The sequence below is a fragment of the Pseudonaja textilis genome, chromosome 3, assembly GCF_049901715.1.
Source record: "Pseudonaja textilis isolate UNSWEBS1 chromosome 3, rPseTex1.2, whole genome shotgun sequence".
Classification (NCBI taxonomy): domain Eukaryota; kingdom Metazoa; phylum Chordata; class Lepidosauria; order Squamata; family Elapidae; genus Pseudonaja; species Pseudonaja textilis.
This window is the reverse complement of record NC_141992.1, coordinates 101,868,254-101,880,702: the sequence shown is the minus strand read 5'-3', so window position 1 is coordinate 101,880,702 and position 12,449 is coordinate 101,868,254. Positions and strand designations below refer to the sequence as shown.

At 39.4% G+C, this 12,449-nt stretch overlaps 1 protein-coding gene across 2 annotated transcripts; it reads right to left on the bottom strand.

Annotated features, from left to right (window-relative positions):
- Positions 1-2,047: 2,047 nt before the first annotated feature.
- On the bottom strand, positions 2,048-11,459 carry CCDC190 (coiled-coil domain containing 190). Of its 2 annotated transcripts, XM_026703379.2 has the most exons (4): positions 11,109-11,457; positions 8,175-8,391; positions 6,180-6,297; positions 2,048-4,710 (listed from the first exon to the last, which is right to left on the bottom strand). In XM_026703379.2, exons 2-4 carry the CDS (start codon positions 8,347-8,349, stop codon positions 4,119-4,121), a joined length of 885 nt encoding a protein of 294 aa, XP_026559164.1. In that variant the 5' UTR covers positions 8,350-8,391; positions 11,109-11,457; the 3' UTR covers positions 2,048-4,118. The 2 variants fall into 2 exon arrangements, with proteins under 2 accessions (XP_026559164.1, XP_087786618.1); XM_087930492.1 differs by lacking the exon at positions 8,175-8,391 and having other exon boundaries at positions 11,109-11,459.
- Between the last annotated feature and the right edge of the window lie 990 nt (positions 11,460-12,449).

The following is a 12,449-nucleotide window of genomic DNA, read 5'->3' as shown; positions in this document are numbered from 1 at the left end:
TTCAAAAGACTATATAATCAAGGTAGTGGTGTTGAACATTTCTGTATCTAAAGATGCTCATATTACTTTTTCTTTAAAGTTGTTCTTTTCTCTAACAAGATAGTGTTCCCTTTGTAGAAAGTTAGCACCCATCCCACTCCAAAAGAATGAAATATTTTGAGAAATATTAAAAAGGCAGAATATTGTATTTCCCAAAGGGAGAAATGGAGAAACATACTCTTGGAAGGAGAAAGCAGCTCCCACCTTAATAACCCCCAGCAGATATCAGCACTTATAAGAGATAAAGAAATAGGCAAAGCAAATACTGCAGGCAGAAATTCATTCAAGACAGGATATTTTGAAATTCCCTGCAGCAAAGCCTGAACAAAGACAGAGTGATAGGATTAGCCCTCACTCAAGATCCAAAGCAGGACAAAGCCATTAATCCATAATAGGAATTGCCCAACACCAGAGGTGGTATTCAGCAGGTTCTGACCAGTTCTAGAGAACTGGTAGCAGAAATTTTGAGTAGTTTGGAGAACCGGCAAATACCACCTCTGACTGGCCCCGCCCCCATCTATCTCTGCCTCCCGAGTCCCAGTTGATTGGCTAGGTCTTCTTTTGTTGCCCTGTGCATGAGAACAGAGCTGGAAAGCAGGTTAGTGGGGTGGGAAGGGAATGGGATTTTGTAGTATCCTTCCCCTGCCATGCCCGCCACACCACACCACGCCTGCCATATCATGCCCACAGAACCGGTAGTAAAAAATTTGAATCCCACCACTGCCCAACACCCTTTCAGAACACAAGCCTCTTCATTGCATCATCTCAGCAAACCAAACTTCAACCAAACCTGGGAGCTCAGACAACCTATAAAACCAGCTATGACCCTTACATAACCCCTACAACAGCCAATAGAATACACGTTATTGCACAGGAACAGGAAGCTCAAGTGCAAAGCCCAAGAGAAGGTATAACACCCCTCCACTCTCAACTCCATGTGGTCCAGAACCACAAAGGTGGTCCTGTTCATCAATAAATGGAACCTCTTTCCAGTCAGCCTCCATTTTGTCTCCAGTGCTTTTCTCCTTCTTGGAACTGAACCAAATGGATATTTCTTCCCACAATTTCAACAAGTCATCTATCTGCCCTCAATGGCAGAACCGGGTCTCTCAACACATATCTCAAGGGAACACCAGCTTCAGTTTTTGTTTTAATTTCTACTATGAAAAAAACTAAGAATATTTACCATGCCTGTTGCTGGAATGAAGATCTTTGTCTTTTTGTTGGCAGACCTCTTTTGACAACCGAGTATGTCCCAAATTTGCAAATTGAATTTATCACTGAATAACAGTGTATGTGGTTGACATTGCAAATAAACTGTATTTCATAATTTGTATTTCAGCAGCAAGATGATCTTAAAGTCTGACATCCTGATTTTTTCCATCACTGTTTTTATTTGAAATAAATTCTAATGATTGCAGGCAAGTTACAGTACAATCTTATTTATGTCTATACAGAAGTCACTAGCTTGAGTGGGAGTCTCTGATAAATACTGAGGATGTATTGAGGAAGATGCGGACAGCCTGGTACTTTCTAGGGATTCTGGATACCAATACTCATCAATTTTAGTCAAGAAAGCCCGTGGGCAAGAGAATTCGGTCAATGCACTGTAAAGAGTACCAGATTATCACACCTGTTTAAAAATGCCCCCTGGCAAAACAATCTTCCAAATATGTAATAACTGCAATGCAACAGTGAACATAAATAATCTTGCCAGGGCTTGCAAAGGTCAAAAAGATCTCTTTAGATTAGTGAAAAAATGAAAGGTCAAAAGATCTTGGGGAGCCTGAAGTGTCTTTCAGGTGTATTTATTTAAATAGAGTTTGCAAATCAAATGTGGTATTGGAGTATTTCTAAGTGGTCCCCCACCCACTCTTTGACTGGGTGTAGGCTGTCTTAGTTTTAGAAAAGAAGATGTATCACCTCTTTTGTAAACCCATAATCACATACATAGGTATATTCAATAAAGAAAGTATCGCATACTGAATGAATCACTTAATCAGAACCATCCATTTCCCAGAACATTTTTAATAACAGATGCCACATTTATATTTCCTAGATAGACTACTAACATTTGAAAGCCCCCACATACTAACACAAGTTTCCAAATGCTGATGAAAAGTAATTGTTTGTTACATAAAATTGAAATGATAATTTGGAACTGAATTTAACTGAATGTTATCCAATGTTATCATTCACAGTATGAATTTGCACTAAATGAGTTGATTCTCCTAATGAAACATTATTAAGTAAGGGGAATGGAAGTCTTAAGGTCATGCTGGCTGGATTTGTCAGAATTGTAGTATCAGTGGGGATTCAGGTAGAGGAGTGTGTTTTTTTCCTTTTTAAAAGAATTAATTATATGTGAATCCAAATACATATATAGCTATAATTCAGACCAAAAAGAAAGAGTTTTAGAAACTAGCCAAACATTCTAACCAAGGTTGGGGAAGATATGTATTGTGCTACTTGATTAATGTCATGGTACTGGTACCAAATAGTTATAACCATTCACAGGACTCTGTATTTCCAGTCAGAAAATGGAAGGGCTTTCCCTGCTGCTGGGATAGTGGTGTCTTGCCTCCTAGCTGGTCCTGCCATGACACTCTTGCTACTTCAGGCATGCAGGAAACTAGAAAAGACTGTGCGGTTAGAGCACACCAGAGTCTTGCCAGCTGAGCAGACTAGCACCAGTGGACAAGTCTGATAAACCCCTTGTAGAGCTTTACTGTCTCCCCTGGCTTGAAGCTCCATTTGAAAGAGACCCCTCAAAACACTGAGCCATCTTCTGGTTTCTTCAAAACTTGGAAGCTTACTTACTAATTTATGACATTTTGGATGATAAAAGCATGTTGGTATTATTGTTTGGGGTTTTTTTTAATGAAGCAATGCAATAAGTGCCTTTAATCTTTTTGAGACATGTTTTTAAGGTATGTTTTGAATTCTGAGAACACATCGGCTGCTATGAAGAACTGGACTGTCTATCATCTATAACCAGAAAGCAAACTTGTTAGGGAAAGAGAAAGACAAATTATAGATTATTATGTTGTTTACAGAAATGAGGAACTCATCATTTCTTTATCCTAGAATGTTAAATTTAATCTGAAACCTGCAAATTTCAGTGTCAGGCCTTTAATCTGATACCTGCAATCTGCATCCTCTGAATTCAGATTGAGTTTGAAGTACAGAACTCATAGGCCCCATATCTGCCCTTAATGTTTGGACTTTCCTGCATTTTTTTCCCAATTGTTCACTTTCTATAAACAATTTTAGCTTAATACATTGCTCTCAAGGAAATTTATACATGTTTTTGTGCCATTTTGGCTGGACCTAATGAAGGTGTTACATAAGTGTAGCTGAAAGAAGCCAATGCCAAATCACTTATGAAAACTTGCCAAGAAAATTGCAGGGACAGGAAAATTGCAGGACTCATCTAGATAAATGCCAGGAGCCAAACTGAATTGAAGATTCACTCTATAGCTATTTACTTCCCTTCCCCCATTAAAAACTAAAAAAAGGGGGGGGGGGAATGATTTACACACCAAAATGCTAAAATAATGGATACCAAAGGATTTTAACCAAGATCTGAAAGACACCGCTTTAAAAAACATCCTGCTGTATTACCTATTTTGATTTACTTTAAATTGTAGTACATATTGGGATTTAATGCACCAATTGAAATCTAATGCACAAAATGTACTTAGAATTACCAGTTTCTAGCAAAAAAATTGAAATAGGAATTGTGACATCATTTATATTCCTTCCGCAAACCTCCTTCATATCAGTATGGTTTAAGCCGTGAGTGACTTGATTACTACTTCTGATAAAACTAAGTCACCAAGTATTAACTGATCTCAAATTGTATGTTCCCAATGAACCTTTCCCTCCCCCTTTCCCCACCTTGTCCTTGTGCACAGCAGCCCACCAGAGGCTCAATAAAATTCCAGTTTTTGCTGCCTGCTTGAGACCAGGCTGCATTTAGCTTTCCTGTTGCAAGTAGCTAAATGATCTTGTCTCTGCAGCCTTTTCAACAGAGGCCTCTTGGTGCTTTACTTTGCTAGATCTGCTCACTCTGCTGCTTAGGGCTTAGCTTTGGCAACCACCATTTCCTGGGAGGCATGCCCTATGGTTTTTTTGTGCCCAAATATATCTTGAAGGCTGAGTTCCTTTTCCCAGGCTGGAATACCCTTGTGCCGAATATAGCGGGCTTTCCTAACTTCACCATAAGACTTGAGGAAATCAGGCCTGTTGTACATCGTCCTGAGGCGTCCATCAGCAGCATAGGCCTCAGGATCCATGATCAGCCTCTCACGATCAAGAGAAAATCTTTGATTCTCAGGGAGATTCATGGGTTTGGTGATAGTCATGGCATCTTTGGCTTGAGAATCCCTTGGCTCTTCTTTCACTGAGTCTTTTCCTTTCTCTTCTATGATATCAGTTCTCTGCTCCACAGACTCTGCTGAAATATTTAGCTGTTTAGCCATGGAGTCTTTAAGGCTGCTCATGTCTCTGTCATCAACAACATTTGACTCTTTGGCCTCCAAGGGTGGCAAGTGCCCTTTTCTCTTTCCTTCGCAACCAGTGACATCTCCACTGAGCTTCCATGGATGGAGGGAAGACTGCTTTGTCCATGCAACTTCCCCAGTCTTAGGCAATGTTTTTCTTTGAGATCTACAAAAGGAGGAGAGAAATGCTACTCTTCTTTCATTATAATTCTTTTCAGAAGTAATCAATGGATTGTACTCTCTAAGGAGGCAAGGAAAACCCAGATATCTAATCCATCCCACTGGAGATCATTATTTTGCCTGGTAGTGTTTCTCTTCATGAGAGAAAAGAAAATTGATAGGAAACAAATCCTTTTCTGACCTGCATGTCTTTAAAATAGTTCCTGTTAATACTATGGGAGACTATAGAATGTGGCCCACTGCTTCTCACTTCCAACTTCTCCCCACAGGTAGTCCTTGGCTTACAACCACAATTTATTTATTTGTAACATTTATTCGTCACCCATCTTATCATAGGGTAATTCTGGATGGCTTACAATCATAATTACAGTAAAGAGTGGAATGTCCACTGTAAGGCAATCAAGTTAGCTCATTCATGACTTTTGTAAGAGGCTTACAAAAGCCCCTCTGTAACCTCCCCCTCCAACATGTTTTTTCATGGTTTCTTCCATCTTTTCTCTTCTCTCAGTAGAAATTTTTGGCTGCAGAGGCAGCCAAAAAAGCCAATGCAATCCTAAATTGTATTAACAGAGGAATAAAATCAAGATCAAGCGAGCTACTAATACCACTCTATAAAGCCTTAGTAAGACCACACCTGGTGTACTGCATCCAGTTTTGTTACCACACTATAAAAAAGATGTTAAGACTCTAGAAAAAGTACAGAGAAGAGCAACCAGGATGATTAGGGGACTGGAGACTAAAACATATGAAGAACAGTTACAGGAACTAAGCATGGCTAGTCTAGTGAAGAGAAGGACCGGGGAGACATGATAGTAGTGTGCCAATATTTGAGTGGCTGCCACAGAGGGGAGGGGCTCAAGCTATTTTCTAAAGCACCTGTAGGCCAGACAAGGAATAATGGATGGAAATTGAACAAGGAGAGATTTAACCTGAAAATAAGAAGAAATGTTCTGACAAGTGAGAACAATCAACCAATGGAACAGCTTGCCTTGTAAGTTGTGGGAGCTTCATCACTGGAGGCTTTCAAGAAGAGATTGGACTCCCATCTGTCAGAAATGGTGTAGGGCCTCCTGCTTGGGAGGGGGTTGGACTAGATGACCTACAAGGTCCCTTCCAACTCTGTTAATCTGCTTGTTGCTCAGTTGATATCTCTCTGATAATTCTAAGCAAGAGGAAAAGACTGAAAAGCCACACAGCAGCTGTTGATCAGGAATGCCAGGGGCTCACTAGATTCAGTAAGGACTGGTCCTTCTAAGTGTATAACCTGGAGCACTTGAGTCTTAGTTTCTTACTGCTACACTGAGAGTGTACCATCACTGCAGAACCTCATTTTTGCCTTTCAATTTAAAGTTACAAGGCCCATTGCAGCCAATTAATAAGAAGGTGGAATTTGCAGGTGTTAGACAGCCAAGACTCTGACTCAACTGGACAACCTCAAATGAGACAAATTTTTACCGTAATCCTGTATAATGGAAGCCACCAGAATTCTGCACATCCAGAGAAGGAGGTAGAGGAAATGTTGTTTTAAAGTGAATATGTCCAGGGCCTGATAAGAATTTCTGCTTGGAGCAGCCTAAGGAAGGGGAAAAGAAATAATTGCTATCGAGTTTCATCTCTAAAGGCAGACAATAATAAGAGAACACATGAACTGTCTGAGAATGATGATTTTTCCCCCCTCTGTTATTTCCAGTGAAATAACAGAGCCATCCAGCCATCAAGGAATGCCAATTTGAGAATAGAGAAAGGATCTGCTTAAATCTGTCCATGTTCATTTTTTTTTGTTCAACTGTCTTTTATCCCCCTCAAAGGAGATTTTTTTTTCCTCTTCTCCTCAGCTGGGACAGTACTTCATGCATTTGTTGAAGTGAATTTGAGCCCATGAAACCACACAATATAATGGCTTTTAATATTTGGTTATACTAAACTAGATTTGACATTTTCATATCCTTGTACTCCAACTGAAATTAATATTCCTGTAACCTATCACACTTTTTAAAATTATATATTTTATGCAGGGATGGGATTCAAACTTTTTAACAACTGGTTCTGTGGGCGTGGCTTGGTGGGCATAGCTAGGTGGGCGTGGCCATGTGCCTGGGTAAGCATGGCTTCTTTCTTTTTTGGCAGCACTTCCCCCCCCCCCATTTTTTGTCTTCTGGGCCTCAGGAAGCCTCCTAGGGGTGCATTTTTGCTCCCAGAAGGCTTCCCTGGAGCCCAAGAAGGCAAAAAACAGAGGGCACATGCAGAACCCCCCACACTCCATTTTTAGGCTTACTGGGCCTCAGGGAAGCTTCCTGGGGGGGTTTTTGCCACTCCCAGGAAGCTTCCCTGGGTCCCAGGAAGACAGCAAGGGGGATCCCCGGCACAGCTGATAATTGGAACAGCTGATGATTGGGAGGAGGAAAAAATACCTCCAGGAGTGACGGGGTGGGGGAGAATGCAGTCAGTGATATCGGGCATGTATGCGATGTTGCGCATGCGTGATAAGGACTGACTGGAAGGGGAGGGGCGGGCAGAGAGGGGCGGGGCCAGCCAGGGGCACGATTTGCCAGTTCTCCAAACTGCACAGAATTATAACAACCGGTTCTATAGAACCGGTTTGAACCGGTAGAATCCCACTGCTGCTTTTATGGACTTAGAATAACTTACTGTGTATTTTACCAAGTACTTTCAGATGATTTAAATTAAAACTAGTGGTCTTATTAGAGATTGTTGGGAGTGTTTATATTTCTCTATTGGAAGAACTGTTTATTCTGGCTATCTAATTGCTTTTTCACTAAATGCTATTCCATAATAAAGTATCTTCTTTTATCATAGGACTTGAGTTAAATTTCCACTGATATTCTTGTGAAGGCCTCTGACAAAAGACTTTTGAAAACTTAAAAATATGACATTTCATTTCTGAGATATTTTTAATGTGTTACTTTGAAGGAAAACTCTTTAGGAATTTTTGGGAGGTGTTTATGCCTTCAAGTCAATTTTTGATTCCTGGAGACCACCTAAACTAATCCCTGCAGTTTTCTGAGCAATGTTTGCCATTGCCTTTTAACTAGTGCTGAAGAAAATTGATTGGTCCAAAGTCACCCAGCTAGCTTTTGGGACAAGAACTCACAAACTCCTACTTTTTAGCCTGAAACCTTAACCATAGCACCAAATAGGCTCCTAGAAAAATTACCAAACTGAAATACCTTTGTTTAAATTGGCATTCAAATGATACACAGTATAATGAGTAAACCCTAATTATATCTAATTAGGGCCAGTAAGTTGGTACAGGTGGAATTTTCTTCCCAAGCTGAATTACACTATTTCTAACCATGGAGTTTCCTTAAGACAATTTTGGCAACATTTTTCAACTCCTGTAAATCAATTCTACTCTGTTGTTTCTAAACAACTGAAAGGTAGAGATTTCATCTCAAAATGTTGTATGAAAAGAGGCAAAGGAACCCTCACTTTTCTGTAACCTTAGGAGTTCCTGCTGGAGTCGCTGCTGTTCCCTGGTCATGGTATTCAGATAGTAGAGCCGGGCTTCTTCTAAACTGCGCAGCCCCAGGCTGAGCCTGGCCTCTGCCCTCTTGACATCACGTCTCTTTGCCTCCCAGTGCCTTGAAGTTCCTCCCTCTGTCATGCTTATTTGAAAAGGCTTCAGAAAAACCTATTGATGGTTATCCTAGAAAGAAAAAGAAACACCTGGTATTGACCATCCTGGGGCCTTCACTTCTACTCCCTTTTTACCTTGAGATAATATTATCCTGAAATAGAAAAATGTATTATTTAACCCTCTTTCCAAATATTTTTCTGACCTGTGGCAATGGAACATTTCTGTCTATCAACTTTCAAATCGTTCAGAAATAAGACTCTGTGTCAGGGTCATCAGTGCATTGGCATTGCTAGTTGGTTAATTTTCTATAGGAAAGCAATTGCCAGACTCTGCCATCCCCTATGACAGTTGCTCGTAGTTTGTCGCATGAGTAGAAAGCTTCTTTTATAGCTCATTCAGATTCACTCTGAGGTAATGTGGAAGGAAAACATAACCCTGTCTTCCTTCTTCTTCCTTCTCTTTAGAACAGATGTTCTCAAAGTGCCCCCCAAGCCTCTCAGGGGTCCACAGAATCAAAATAATTTGCCAACCTACCTCAAATACCACCAAACATCAAATCATTTTTCTGACCTGTGTAGCAATGGTGAATGCATCAGTTTTTATTTTTAATTATAGTAAATACAGATAAATATAATTCATACAAAGAAAAACTTCTTTTGGGGACTTCCATAATTTTTAAAAGTGGGATAGGGGCCCTGAGAGAAAAAAACATAAGAAACATTACTCTAGAAGATACATGCCTTTCCAAATGTACAGAATGCAAAACTGCAGCTTTGTATTTTCCTCCAATGTAAGCAAAATTTGAATCGGATGAATAGAGGCTTAAAAAACTTTATTAAATGTTATTTTTTTAATTTGATTTTTTAGAAATAAAAACATTTTAAAACATTTTAAATGAAGCAATTTTAGAGTCTAGGACTTCATGGCCCAGGATGCACTCACTCTACTACATCACAGAAAGTCTAAAACAAATCTATGTCAGCAAGCTCATGGGGATGGCCAGCACATGACACATCCAGCCCATGGGCCATGAGTTTGACACCCCTGTGCTACAGCTTCTAATATACATGTAATATACACCTCATTTGAGCACAATCCCATCTGCATGTAATGAAACTGATTTTAACCAAAGATCAACTCGGTATATTCACTTCTGGGTCAATAGATTTACAAATCTGCTTGTAGTAAAATTGACTTTAACCAAAGATTTGAAGAGAAAAGAAGGAAATAGCCTTGGGCTAGTGGAACTCAGAATAGAGAACAGGGTTCTGTTATGTTCATGGGATTGAGTTGCTATGCAAATAGTTGTTGCTCAGCACATAGTTAACATATTTTATTAATTCAGTTGTGTAAACTTCAAAGATAAACATTTGTGTTGACTTGCTCCTTTTAAAACTCAAATGAACCTATTATACCAGTACTAACTGTCTTAAATTATTTATTACTATGTCCTCTCTTCAACTTATGAGAGCAGCAACAAGGAACTTGAAGGGTGCTTTCCAAACTATGCAAGTATGGTAGTTTTAAGGTTTCTTCTGAAGCTTTTCCCCCTAGATGTACCATGTTTGCTAAGAGAGAAAAACAAAGAAGGGATAGGGTGGAATGTAGAGAACTCTGGCACAAGTAGCAAAGTTATCAGTAGCATGACCAGAGTGTTTCAGGCCAGTAAATCAGAACACAATTTTCTATGTTAGAATTAGAAGGATACAATCTCAGGTTTGGATGGTATATTTTTTATTGGCATGACAAAATTAATGTAGACTTAAAAATCATGTTAGAAGTGCCATACTATGAATAAGGAATAGATACAGACCGCAGGTGTGCCCCAAAATGGGCACAAACAAACACATTTCAGCCCAAACTTTTTACAGTATGAAAAAAGAAACAGTGGGCAAAGAAAAATGGTTAACACATCAAGATTTGTTAGTAGAAGAACCAAGTGGGGAACTTAAATATGTACAATGAAGAGAAAGATAAATAAAAGATAAATGAAAAAGTAATTGGAATTGAAAAACATAGAATAGAATTTGAAATTTTAATTTGCGATTGCTAAAATGTACACACTTTTGCTGAGAGTTAAAATGGAGGAAGAACAAGTTAAAATGATAAAATGGGCTAAGAATTTGGTTATAATGTTCAGATGGACCAATGGGAGAGAATGTGGTTAAAAGACTAAAATTCACATTATTACAATTTAAGGTAAAACTTTTACAAAATGATGTATGATGCCAGAAAAATTACCCAAGGTATAGAAAGGTATTGTAATCAGTGATGAAACTGTAGAAAAGACTCATTTTACCATGTATGGTAGACTTAAGAAAAAAAAGGGGGGGGGAGTGATAATAAGGATACAAAGAGTTTTAAAGACTACTATTCGGGTGAACCCAGAACTTTCTTTACTGAAATTTATGGGTAACCAAGCAGAAAAGACCTATGGAAGATTGGTTTTGTACATGGTAACTTCAGTGAGAGTATGATGATGGAATTACGTATGTGGCAAAATTGACCTTCTGATCAGGAATATGACAAGTACTTTTATTTAGACTGGAAAATTCTCATGGATTTTTTTTTGCTGAAAATAGAAAAAGATAGAAGCAAAGTTTCTGTTTGCTGCCCTCAAATGTTCATCCAGATACATACAGCCCAGATGCAGTAGCTCTCCCTGCGTGCGTGAACCTGGCAAATCTAGCCATACATGTTACACAAATACCACTGACCACCACTCTATTACATCACTGCCTCAAATGCAGATAGGAATAATACCGACAAACAGCAATAGCACTTACAGTTGCAGAATTCTTGCTGAAGTGAAGAATGCTTTTGCACAAGATGAATGAGGAATGAGCTGGGTGAGGAAATTATCATCCCAGCAAGATCCAAAGGGACAAGAAAGGCTGCCATTTGCCTGTCTCCGGTCCTCTTGGGGGTGGTGGGGAGCAAATGAAGGAAGTGCCAGAAGCAAGGAAAGCAAAAGCAAAATCTTTCAGCAGCTCCGGCTGCCCACAGAGCAAACGAAATCAGAGCATTCTGAGCCTTTCTTGAAAATCCCTTTGTAGCTATTGTTGCTTGTTGCCTGGAAGGCGGAGATTATGGAACTTCAGCTGCTGCTTGACTCAAATGAGCAGTCCAGAAAAAAGAAATCTTTAGACTGAACACAATTAGAAAATGTGCCAATTTTGCAGCTCTCTCCCTCCCTCCCTCGCTCTCTCTCTCAACGCACACACTTAAGCCAATCCTCTTAAAAATTTGTCTTCATGCAATGCAATTGAAATCTACACATTTGCTGACAAATCATTAAGAAAAGTGGTTTTCCTTCCTTTCCCTTTCCCCTTCCTTCCTCCTTCCCATTAGAACCATCCTCATTTCTTCCAGAAATTCATAAAAGGTTCACAAAGCAAGCAGCCTGTCAAATCCTGTCATACTGAGAACAGCCTTGCTGAGTGTGCCAGTTTCTCAGGAAAGACTTCGCAAACACCAAATAAACTTTCTTATTGTACAGTAGCAAAACTTTAGACTGTTAAAAATCAATACGCATAAAAACAAATGGCAAAGAAAGTGGGGACTTTTTCTTAAACCCCAAGATTCAGGGTTTGGAAATGTTTGTTTCAGGCTGAGGGCTGCACTTGTTTCTGGCCAGAGGCACACTCCAAACATTTGTGGGGAAGGCCGTATATATGATTTCATTTGAATGATATCTAAATTAATTCATACGATTGCTTTCCAAGACTATATTTAACCATATCCCCTATACTCTAGTAATGTAGTAACAATATGTTGGGGAGTTCATCCAAGGCTTTCAGGGCAGCTTTGTATTAGGTAATCTTTTTCCAATCTTTTTCTGCATGCCAAAACCCCAAGGAGGGGACTTAAAGAGGCACTGGACAACTTCTTTTCATTCTTTGTGGAGTTTTCCTGGTATGTATAATCAAGCAAAAGACAAATATGAACAGTGCCACAAAGGCTGCTCTTATGTCAAAATCCTAGCAACAAGAAACTAAGAGATTTGTTGACTCTCAGGCTGTTGTCTGTTTCCTCCTGAGCATATGATGCACCTCTGAGTGCTCCTAGAAAAGCATCCCAAAGCCCCCAGCCATACAACAGAATGAAAACCATTTCAAAATGGTTTT